General features: G+C 40.9%; 1 protein-coding gene across 10 annotated transcripts in view; it reads left to right on the forward strand.

Moving 5' to 3' along the window:
* Positions 1–12,591, forward strand: part of FBXW7 (F-box and WD repeat domain containing 7) — a 167,971-nt gene that overhangs the window by 27,436 nt on the left and 127,944 nt on the right. For 6 of the 10 annotated variants that reach the window (XR_014584458.1, XM_083836372.1, XM_083836379.1 and 3 more), the window contains exon 1: positions 10,491–10,792. The exons of 3 other annotated variants lie outside the window; for them this stretch is intronic. Coding sequence is in view for 6 of the 7 variants with exons in the window: in XM_083836372.1 (XP_083692498.1) it covers positions 10,649–10,792 (144 nt within the window). In the remaining variant the exon portion in view is untranslated. Of the gene's footprint in view, positions 1–10,490; positions 10,793–12,591 lie in introns of those variants that run through there. One more of the 10 variants, XM_083836369.1, reaches the window with a different exon arrangement.

Here is a 12,591-nt window from a genome sequence, read left to right on the forward strand (position 1 = left end):
CCTTAAGCATCATATTAATGATACTACCACAAATGAAATAAGAAGAGGTTTGTGTTTGAATGGAGACTACACAAAAGGGAACAAAATGAAGGGTTCTCTACTACTTGCTTTACAAAAAGGTGTTGGTATCTGTCTCCTCCTCATCCATGCCCAACTATCAGGCATCTTTTACTGGTTCTTTTGCTATTTGATCTAAAATGGGCAGTGGTTGTCACTTAGGGCTCTCGTGTATACCTGTATAGGGGTAAGTTCAGCTCGGTGTTGCTGTAGGGAGGAAGTACTTCGTGAAGTCCAAAACCAATTAAGTTTTATGTATCGCAAAGTTGCTTTGTGAATTGAATGTTCTGGGATCAAAAATCTTCAGAAATGAAGAGGAACTGAATACTTTCTCCTAACTATAAAAGCTGTTTAAAGGCACGTATCATGAATTTCACAACATCCTTGTATACATATTTCTGCTCCCATGTAATCATTTTAACTTACATGACTTTGTGCAGCTTGCTTCATCTGCACCAGCTGCTTACTGTTCAGGGACCGCGGAAAGACACGTATGCAGAACTGAGCTCTGAGCTTGTGACCTCGACACTGAGCTGCTCTTGTGCATCCTGATGTCAATTAAAGCTTCTTAACATCCGAGAAAATATGCGCCTTAAAACATGAGAACTAGCAATCATTCAGTAGTAAAAATCTGTTTTGGTAATACGTAAAGGAAGTGTGTTTGGGATATTACATTGACAGCTCATTATCCTTTACCATTAAGTTACGGGTTCAAAGTCACCTCTTCTCCCCTGTAGCATCTGGGTCTGCTTGCAGATCAAATGCAAAGGCAACTGTAGGTGATTCAACAGGTGGAGTGCTCTGAAGGTCTTCAGGCAGCAACTTAGAAAGCATCCATCTCGAGCTCCCTCTGCATACTTATTGCTGCAGTTCTCTGCTCAATTCTGAACACTTTTTTTTTTTTTGGCTTGCTGGCTCCTTAGTGTCAAAACCTATAATGTTTGTTTCCCTTCTACTTTGGTTACAAGAAAAGATGGGGGAAAATTTTTTTTCTTCTGTCAGCTCCTTTTTCATGTTCTGTCTTCAGGAATTGCACCCTCCCTTTTCTATCCCCTCGTTACTGATAAATAGCAAGCAAATAGTGTAGTCTTTAACTCCTTTACCTTACCAGAGTGATGTAAGCCATAGGAAATGTTAGCCCAGTTCTGTAGACACGAAGTGAGGAATGAAGCAGCAAACAATTTCATCGTTATGGCATCTGGTATCCGTGGGTTTGGTTGTGCTTGGATTCCCGTGCTAACCATGCTGGCCCAAACAACACCACCTCCAGCCTTCCCTAGTCCCCTTCATCTGCACCGGTCTCCTTTTCCCTCCATCTCCTTGTCCACCTTTATTTTGTTGACAAAGTCATATTGAAATAGCACTGTGAGCAAGGTTGGTGATTTTGTGTGTGGCCTTCTTTCTTTTCCTGGGTTGTTTTCCAGCCAAATCAGTTTTCCTGTTCTTCCCAGTCCAACTACGTGAACAATTACACCTCTATTCCCCTCTGTATGGGAGGTGTGGGGTTTGAAACATGCATCCTGGCATAAGCAGCACTGCTTCTAAGAGTGACACTAATGTTAGGCTATTGTTTTTGATTATAGGCAGTGCTAACAAGCTAAATTCTTCCTGTATCAATCCCTGGTTTTTGGAGATGTGAACAAGTGAGAGGAATGGATTTAAATGCCTGATGTGGTCAAAGAGGCATGGAAGAAAGTACTAGAAGACATATGAAGATGTATATATAAATGTATATAAATACGGAGTGGCTTTGTAGGTTGTTTCTTGCTATTAAACCCCGTTTAAGAACTGACATGCTGAATATTTTTGTGAATGGATTTTGCACTGTATCTTTGTGTGGATTTTTTTACCACGTCTTTTTTGTTAGGAGGTTGATGAAAATGTGATTTATTTGCATTGAGTTAGGTTCAGCTTTGGATTTTTGTTTTATTTTTAGAGTTGATGTTCACTTAATCTTCGTTGCTCTGCTGGTTAAGGAAATGTAAAGTACTCTCTAGGAAGTGCAATTTGCAAAGTACTTTCTCTGACTGATAGTTGTGGATTACTTTTTTTTTTTTTTTGGCTGGAGGGCATAGTTTTCCTTCTAGGATTACCAGATTGATGATCTCATATGAAAAAAGTGAACAGGCAAGACGCTTCTTTCATTCCATGAAGCCAACCTTTGTTAATTTTTTTTTTTTGTTAAATGTTGCCAGCTTCTGCCACTAAAAGAAGACCCAGCTTTTCACCAGAAAGGTAACAGGGACACGGAACATAATTGTGTGTTGTTATGAGCTTCTATGTAAATTAAAAATAGCTTCTTAAACTTTCATAACCTTTTGGTGTTAAGCTAGCATTTTTCCACATGACTCACTCATGCAGACTGTATTAACTGTAGACGTGGGTCAGATTGTGCAGGGAGATCTGGACCGTGACCTCCAGCGGGGTAATGAAAACGCGTTTGGCAGCAAATAAGGACTTCAGAATATTTCAAAAGGTAATATTGATAGTAAATACTTGGTCTTAATATAAGCCTCTAGATGGAGGGTGAGGCTTGAGAGGGCAAAAATTGTGTTATTTGATAATGGTTATGCTAACATTGTAAGCTTTCATTTGAAGTGGCCAGTCATCTGTGTTTTCTGTGTCTTAAACATAATGAAGGCCGATCCACTTGTTTCCTGCAGCCTGGAGAGCAGAAAGGATTAGAATAGCTTCATTGTTGTGGCTCTCGAGTTAACACGAAACACAGTGGGAATGTTGATCTTTATAAGGCTCTTCTTGTCCTTCTCTCTTCAACTTTGAAATTGGTCTGCAAGGTTTCTTATTCGAAATGCTCAGATCAGGAAGTGAAGGACTGCTGTCCTTGTGCGTGAGTTCTTGTGTGTGTTTTGGTGTGGTGGTCTCCTGCTTTGCTTCTGGCAAATTCTGGTGTTTTCAAAAAATACTGCTGAGAAACTGAGTTTCCTAAAACTGGCTTCTGTCTGCAGCTCTGTGAAGGCCTAGATTAAATTAATTAATGAGATTAAGCAAGCTTTAGAAAGAGTTTAGGAATTCGCTCTGACTTAAGCATTTTTCAGACCAAAAAGGATGACAGGTCTGGCGTTTATGGTGTGATTTGTGACTTGCACGTGCTGATTTTGGTGTTGAAGAGCTGACCATATCACTCTGCCCTGCAGTGGCAGCTGTGCACCTACGTGGACGAGACGAGACGGAGCTTCTCCTGGCAGCAGGGGAGGAAGAGGCCATGGCCTCCCCTGCGTGCTGCGTGAGGGGACAGGGATTAGATAGGGAGTTTCGGCGAGGTTGCGTGTGGCAATCCCTCATAAAAGGGTTAAAAACCACCACTTAGGAGTCGTGTTTCGGCCTTGCCAAGTCTGAAGTGCAGCAGGAACTGTCTGGCTATTATCCTGTACTTGTAGAAAAATGACCATCCTCTCCGTGGCTACGGCGTGGCAGCTCGGAGAGCTGGGCTGTCCTCGTCCTCTCCTCCCTCAGTATTAATGGAAACGGGTGGCTCTGAAACTGGCAGCAAAGTGACGAGCTGCGTGCTTCTGCTGTGCTGGTACAGGGCAAGGCTTTGTAGCAGCATCCCTCTTTCCATAAAGCATCAGTGCTCCTGTTTCACCACTTCAGGATTTTTTGTCAATTGTCTTTCTTTGGAAAAGAGTAGCAACTCATAATGAAGTCACCTTTAGAAAGAAGCACCAAGCATAAATTGATAGCGTTTCCTTCTTAAATCAGCAGACACCCTGAAACAAGAGCTCTGAAAGAGAAATATTCAGTGCTTGAGGGAAATGTTAACTGTTTCTGTGCTGTTGGCAGTCAGCAGTTTATTCCGTGTTGCATCCCAGAGCTCCAGAGGAGAAAGACCACTTGCTGTTAATGACAGACCACTGTGGGTATCTTGAAAAGCTTTCAGTACTTATGAGGTAACTCGTTAGCATACTGAAAACGAGTAGGTAATATACAGTAATGTGAATTTATTTTATAATCTACTTGAAGGATTACTGACTTCTTGTATTCAATTGTTTTATAATCTCCAGCTGTTTTCCTGGGCTATGTATCTAAAAAAAAAAAAAAGTCCTGTCCAGATGGTTTTCAGGGTGGAGGGGAGAGGTGAGAAGAGAAGGGGAAGTGGAGACTACTCAGTAAAACTGTAAGTGCATTTGGGAGGACGGCGGGGGGAGAGGAGCAGCTCCTGGGCAGATGTCCCCATGTCTGGCTGTAGCAGCACCAGGCCTAATTTGGTGTGATGGCTGCTGCGGCCTCTGCTCATGACTCAAATATAGGCTTGCTATCTAATGCCAGGAACCACACTGTCTATCAACAGCACTACTTAAGCTAAGTGACTTAGCTCCCAAGCCAAATTATGAAATCTTTTCTCTTTAAGCCTGCTAGAAAAGACATCCAGAGATCTGCCGCTGGCTCGTCTCCTGCTCTCACTGGAGACACTCTCACAAGCCCGGCACTGATTACCCTCATTAGACTATTCTCAGTGTGTTTTCTCTCATTTAGGTGGAAGATGGTAGAAAAGACTTTCTTCTGTCTTAGCAGATGCTGGGAATTGTTCAAGGTACATGATTTTAATTTAGCCCTGTGAAGTATAGAGAAGTTAGCTAGGGGAACACGGCCTCTGGCTGTGGGAGTTGCTCAGTCCTCATCGAGAAAAGTACAAGTAATTCATCCTTTTTTACTTTTTGGCTGCTGGTTTCTTTGCTTGCCTGCAATAAAGCCAATTGAGCATGTGGAGCAAGAAGGATTTTTTGGGGGTATTGCATGGCCAGGAGAACAGGGAGACTAGCCTACGTATTCCTCTTTTTAGGAAAGAGCAGAGAGCGTTTTTGAAAGTTTGCTACAGCTTTCCAGAGTATGCAAATCTTGTGGATTGGAGCAATTCATTTTTAGAGTGCAAAATGCCTTGCCTTTGTGAAGGATATGTTAATTTTTTTTCCCACCTTAATTTTTTATAGGCTGTATACGAGTACATTGGAATAATTGTTGGGTATACTTACTTTAATCATATACAGGAACAACTTTTCTTCCTTAGCACACCAACATGCAATAAATATCGAATGATGTTTCAGCTGGAAGGAATAGTGTAGCAAGGCTGAGGCAAAGAAATGCAATTGGTATATGAGTCTCAAGCAGAATGAACAAACATCTCAAGTCTGGTAAGTGTTGCAGTGGTTCTGACAAAATGATCCTGTTGATTTTTCTGCTCTCCAGCAGGGAGAGTCTGGGTAGATGGACAGTATGCAAGGTGAATACTGAAAATACGAACACAGTATGGAGTTGATGAAAAGGCTGTGTGCACACACATGTAGGCAAAGGGAGCCTCTAATTTAGGTGGCTAACGACAATCACGTACGTATCTACACTGTGGTGTCCCTGCCTGTGGCAGGGGGGTTGGAACTAGGGGATCTTTAAGGTCCCTTCAATCACATACAGAATGGCTTGGTTTGGAAATGTTTCTCTGTTCAGTTAGTTACATATGCCACCGTGTTTCCTGCAGCGGGCGTTGATAAGGAATTGGAGTGGTGGTGGTATGGATGGTTACCTCGGGTGGATGGAGAACAGACCCCAGGCCTGCCACCGTTACAGTGACAGTGAGCTCCGGGAAGCCAGGGCCTGAGTAATGTGTCTGTGCTGCGCAGGGAAAGATGGCGTGTCTGCCGGTGTCCAGGGGAGGCCAAGGCAGCACTTTTGGGCATTGCGAATGCTAGGAGTACATTTTCTTTTTCTCCTTATGGGGAAGGTTGTGATAAGTGTTGCAGTCCTGGTTTTGGAGAGAGATGCAGGGTTTTGTGTTTTGTTTCTCGAATTAGAAAAGTTGTCATCAACAAAAGGGGGTCAGGTATGAGATGGAGGGCTGGCTTAGGTACAAGCGATGTTTGTGCTGTACAAGCATGTACCAATTGCACAGTTCTGGAACAGAAATGGTGTCTCCCACTTTCAACCCTTTGTAGTTGCTCTTGTGTGAGAGGGGGGGAAAAACGAGCCTGAGTCTGATGACCCATTCACCTGCTCCTCACGCTCCTCACTTCTCCCCAGACTAGATAGAAGGGGCCTTGAGAGGAGCTGATGAAGCGGAAAACCACTTTTGCTGCATTGCCTTGGGTCACACTACTGAAAATGCAAACTCCTTGTTCTTTCTGCACTTCTTTGAAACCTGCCTGTTGCAGGGACGGTGTGCTTGTATGATGTGATGGCTTTTTATTTAAAGTCTTTGTTTTCTCTTTGATCGGAGAACCTAAACATCCAAAGAACACTTTCACATTTTTAAGGAGGAATATTCTCAGATTTCTCGAGTGCATGAGATGATGTAGTTCTTAAAGCGGTTTTGTGCTTCTCCCAATGCAGGCTTAATGTTTTTGTTACTAGTAGTAAGCCTTCAATTAGGAGCTATTTGTTTTTACCTATTAACCTATTGTACTGGTATATGAAAGGGCACTTAGCCTGTTATACATGCCACTTAAGCATTTTTTTGGTTCATGAAGAATTACGTAGCATAGATTCAGTTCATGATGCTACAAGTTCCTTCTTTATTTTAAAGAGACTTAGAATTTCTTCCATACTGCCATCATTTTTACTTGAAAAGTATTTTTAAAAAAGTATAAATTCTTATTTTGTATTGACTTTGTCTTGCACAAACAGATGTACATTGTGACTAAACCTTAAGTTGCATATGTGTTCAAAACTTTTTTAATGACAGATTTAGAAATCAACTTTGAGAAGATCCATTCATTTGCAAGGAAGCATATGAACAAGCGATTTCCTTGGCAATTCTGGAAGGTACATTGCAAGTGGCTATTGTGCATGTTGGACTTACTTTCTGAAATAGTAGACAGATTGAGGGTGCTGGCCAGACTGTGTGACAAGCCAGGGGCCTCTGCTGTTTCTGACCATCTTTCAAAGAGTTTCCTTACGACTTGTCCATCTGTTGCAGAAGGTGTCTTCAATCCTTCTGACACCCTTAGACATGTACTTTGTCTTGCTTTCACTTTCTATTTTCTAAATATTAAACAAATAAACCTGTTGGCCTTTTTTCCATTTGAGTATTGTACTGTATATCAAGCATGTTACGTGTTCATATCTTAGCAGTATGCTTGGACATTTAAACTTCACAATGAATTGTATATAGTAGAGTGTTCTTGCCGTAATGGTGTGCTGCTAATCATGTGCCACAATTACTTGGCAAGAGTCTTTTTTGTAGGAAGGCTTTTCCCCCTTAAATTTTATGCCAGTTTAGAGTAGTGTATGCTTGATAATTTGTTCGGTTACAATATTTCATAACTTATATGTTGTTTCCATATATATATATATATATAATATATATCCCTGTGAACAATTAAGCGAAATATATATTCTGCACATAATTTTTTTATTAGTGCATACACTTTTCATAGCCTATGGTCTTTCCACATTTGGTATCCAAGTGATATTTCATTGAGGCTCTTTAACTAAGAGCGTGTCTGGCGGTTTGCCCATTGAGATTTTGCGTACAGGAGAGTATGGCCTTAGCTTAGCATGAAATCATTTCTCTGTTACATCTTTTGTAGAAACAGCCTGTGGCTTATGAGGGGGAATGTTGCAAGAAAGCTTTGTTAGTTTGACAAATGTTTCTTTAAAACCGTAAACAATTCTATTATGTTTTTAAGTTTGGATTTTGCTAAGTTTGTGGGAGATGTGAAAGCTAATATAATAACAAAAATAGCTGGTGTTCTGAAAAGTAACTGCAGGATGTTGGCTGCATAATTTCTTCCTCTCAATCAATATTACGGAGAAGAACATTATGCACCTAATATTTTCGTTATAAACAGGGAAGTAATAAAAATACTCAGGGCAAAATTTTATTTTCAGATTAAATGGATCCTAGGGAGTAAAGATGTATTGAAAGTTTTGCTAATAACAGACAATAGAAAAGTAGAAGAAAGATCTTAAAAAATATTGTGGTAACACCACTGTAAGTCTGTTTTCATTTTTTTACATGACATTATAGGATGCTTATAGTGGAGGGAGAAAGTTTTTTCATCTCCTAACTGTCACTGGGACTTCAGTTATGTTGTCCATAGATAGGGGAAAAAAATCCTGCAGTGATGTTACTTTGATATTCCTGAAAATATTAATTTATTTGGCAGATACTTATGCTATCAAACTGTGGCTTGTCTGTCACTGCATGCATCCTGGAATCAATAGTACATTAAGGAAACGGGCATAAGGAGGGGCATAATTCATAAATAATGAATAGCAGGCTTTACTGCTGGTGTTTTGTTTCTGCTACGAACAATACAAATTCTGGTGAAGTACCCTTGTACTTTGTAACCTTATTAGACTCAAAACCATTATCCAAAATACTGATGTTTTCCTTTAGACTGCCTGTTAAGATATGCATCTGTGCAATCCTTAACTATGTGTGCTGCCGAAGGAAGAAGCCAGCATTTGTATTTATCAGAAATACAGGTGCAGTAAGAATATTTGTATTAGAACTTATCTGCAGTCTACTGAGAGACCAGGATTTCAAGTAGGGGGATGCGGGTACTGTTTTTAACAACCGTTTCCTCATCTTTATAAACAATAGTTGCTTGTGGTCAGAGATTTTTTTGTGGTGTGCACGACGTGTGAAATTTTGAGCATGAGAGCACGATCCTTGCACTTTAAATCTGTGTATTAATTTTTTTCATTAGCTCTCTGCTTCTACATCCTGCACATTGCTGGCAAGCATGCATCAGCAGTAAGACTTTCTTCACTAATGTGTCTGACATCTCTCTGAAATGTGACTGGTCAGAGCTATAGCTGATTATTTTAGAAGTTGGTTCCTTTCAAGCCATTTAAGTAATTTCACCTGATATTACTTTAAATTTTCTATATAATGTGCTCTTTCAATGAATAGCTGTGTAGAATCAGCACGGGAAGAGCAAAGTCCTTGGCAGTACCAGCTCAATTGCATCCGCAGATGAGGATTTAAAATTCTATGCAGCAGACAGTACCTCCAGCAGGCGAGTAAAAGGTTACTGCATTATTGTGCTTGTTTGCATCTGTAGTCTTTATCTACCAAAGGTTTTTCTTATTGTGCGATTTGTTGTGCATGCTTGTACATAGACTGGAAATTGATTTAATACAAACATGAATAGCAAAAGGGCAGAGCAAGGTGAAGGGAGAGGCTCAGTTCAGCTCTAAACCAAGGAAAGGGAGGGGGGAGGAGGGAGAGAGCAAAGGGGAGGGGAGAGAGCAGGAGAGAAATTCAGCTTTCAATGCAGTGCGATAACGGGAAGTTTTCTTGTGAATACATTCGTTTAAGCTGCTTTCCTGTCACTTGTATTTTTCTTAACCTTTTGATAAAAAGGATGCTGTTGAACGAGACGAGCACTGATAGCTCTCTAAATGTAAGTGACAATTATTTCAAGTCAGATTATCCCATAATCAGGTTAAGCATGTGTGTTAACGTGAGACCTCCTACTTTCAGCAATAGTATTGCATACGCATCTTAAACCAATTCAAACGAGCTTTTTACAGTTTTACTTAATTTTTTGTATGAAAATCAGAAAGTATATAGTTATTGCATTAGTATCTCTTGCAAATGAGAGAATATTTTCAACCGTAATTTTGTGTGTTAAATTACACCAGAGTATACTTCTTTTTAAAGGTTAGAAGACCTGTTTAATTCACATAAGCAGTCAGGCATAGTTTTGTCTTTTCTGTTCTGTTTTATTTCTCAGAGCAAAGTCTCCTCAAAGACTACTAAAGCTGCTTATAGTAGCTGCCTCTAACTTGTTTGGAGGGGTGGTTCTGGTACCTTATGACTTTAAGTCCTTTCACGCTTGTTTCTTGCTAGGCTCAAATTTCTGTTGACTTTTCATAGGGCTGCTCTCACTCGCATAGCTTTGTGGCAGCCATTCTTATTTCAGGATCTGATAGACCCGAGCAGCATTTTCCTCATGCGCTCAGAGTTTTCAGGAAGACTTGCTTTTTTTTTTTTCCTTTTTCCCCTTTTCCCCAGACCTTGTGAGAAGTCAGTCTGGGAGCAGCAGCCAGCCAGGTCTGGCTGCTCCCCCGTGTAACTGGGAGGTCCTTGTCAGGCAGAGGAGCTGTAACAGGTCTACAGCTCCTGGTGCGAGCAGCAGCCCGGTGCTGGGGCTGCGAGGAGCGGAGGATGCTGTCGGGATGCTGTCGGGATGCAGGCGTGTGGGGCTGACGGGGTGGGGCCGCCCGCTGCTGGCGTGGCCTCCCCTGGCCGGGGCCCAGGCCGGAGGCTGCGCTGCTGGGGAGGCTGAGGCAGACCCGAGGTGACGAGAGCCACAGGAGGAGCACTCAGCAAGCAGCTGGGAGAGGCTGCCCTCCCTGAAAGCACTCCTCTCTTCTTAGGCAGCTGTCCTTCCCTTCGGAGCAGCGCACTCTGCACACAGGGGAGAGCGTACGCGTTTTTTCGAGGCGAGGTGCTACTTGCTGGTGAGCCTGGCTGATGTTTTTCGTGGAGAGACGCGGGCTTTTCTTCTGCTCAGCAGCATCAGTTTCAGCCAGGAAGCTGCAGAATGAGGCAGCTGGCCAAATTTGAGTGTGTATGGGACAGCACCGGTCCTGATTTCGTAAAGAATAAACTCGTCTGAGCAAGTCAATGTGTGGCTGTGGCTGCAGCATTATTTCTTCTTTAATGAAGAGGCTGGGCTGTTCGACGTGCTGCTCCAATCTGCTGTCTTGCAGCCATACATCAGAGCAGTTGCAGAGACTATCCATTGGATGTCTCAATCAGCCGAAGAAGGTAACTATATTTTAAATTTTAAATATGCCATTAAAAGGATGCTGTATAATTTGGACGTACATGATAAAAAGACAAATTTCAGATGTTCTTAGCAGTTTTCTTGACCTTGCAGCAGCTATCCAATATCATTTTGCCATTATCAGGTTGTGTAGCAATAGAAATGTGCTGCAGTAATTGATTTTGTAATAGGATCAGGTGATTTACTGGCTGCTCAGACAACCACTTGCTTGCTTGTTCTGAAACGTGGAGCACTCTAATGGATGTTTTGATTGCAGCCTCGAGTTGCTCTGAAACTGCTAGATGCTCAAAGATGTAACAGCTCATTTGTAAGAATAAAAACTTCTCTAGCTGTATTCTTCAATAACATCAGAAGTTCATTTAAATTTTTAATACTGACTGTTCAGATTTGGGATTTCTGTGTGATCATTTCAACACAGAACTGGAAACTCTTAGCCAACTTCATACATGTCAGCTTGTCTACTTTCCTGATAGCCATTTAAATCACATCGACACATCTGCTTTTATACATTTCCTGAGAATTTGGTCCATGCCAAACATAGCCTAAGGCTTAGGGGACAGTACACAACAATTCTTATATATTGGTACTAAATGTTATGTTTTGTTATATATTATGCTTTGAAAGTGTGTGCTCTGTCTCCTCCTCTTTACTCCCTCTCTCTTTTCCCCTCCAGTCCCTTGGTTTAAATATGGCTCTATTTAGAAACCAGACTAAACAAAAAATATTCCATATGAGACTATGGGTTTTACTGTAGAAGAAGTCATTAGGAGCTGTGATCTAATGACAAACTGGGAACTTAATTGGGTCAACCTTTTGGACCAAGCTGTTTTAGGCTGATAAAACTGAAGAATGTTTTGTTGAACTTATAGCTTTTAGGATAACACAGTGCAGCATTCATCTTCAGGCTAATTGGAGAGCAGTTTGAGCACAGAATACTTTACAGTGGTTAGTAATAGTTCATGCCTAATTCTAAGGCCAAATTCCCTTTTAAAAAAATACTTTCTTAGGTGTTGTCCATTATTTTGCAAGAATAAACACATATCTGAGTGCTTGCTCACTTCTACATGGCATATCATACAAGAATGAAAGCTAAAAACCAAAATCCTTAAGTTATTAAAATTGCTTTTAATTGTTATTATGCCTCTCTTTGGAGTGAAAACTGTTAGAAAAAAATCCATCAGGAAGTAGAAGAGTCTTGTGTGGACTCAGTAGTAAGAAAGATAAGTTCAGTACTCTGAAGTTTAGAGGACAGTCACTTTGGCCTCAGGACGTCAGTATGGTGTGTGTAATGGGTGATTTAAATAACTGATAGCTAAGATCAGATAGGTAACAATTTCTAAAGTGATCCTATATACAGTGATTTAGGTGGCCCTAAGTAAATCAAGGTTGTTTGATTTGTAATTGTCAAGCCTAATCATGATGAAAATCAGTGAGCAAGAAACATATGATTTAAATCAATAGGTTTTAATTTTGTTTTCCATTTATACTTCAAAAGAGATAACTAAAAGTTGATTCTTTCATATAATTTGGTACGCCTTTTTCCAAATGAAGAGAATATGCTACTACTTCCATGTCTGCTCATGCAGAGTTTGATGTTCAGCTTCTTCTCAGCTGTGCTTTTACATAGTGAAATGAGCATGAGCCTCCTTGCAGAAGTAGGGTTTCTATCTCACCAATTTAGATGTGTGAAGGGAAACGAAAGTTCCCCTTTCTCCAGCACACAGTGGATTTTTTTTGAGTCTGAAAGAACTGGTCATTGTACTGAAGTAGCAGAATGAGC

The sequence above is a fragment of the Anser anser genome (assembly GCF_964211835.1).
Source record: "Anser anser genome assembly, chromosome: 4".
Lineage (NCBI taxonomy): Eukaryota > Metazoa > Chordata > Aves > Anseriformes > Anatidae > Anser > Anser anser.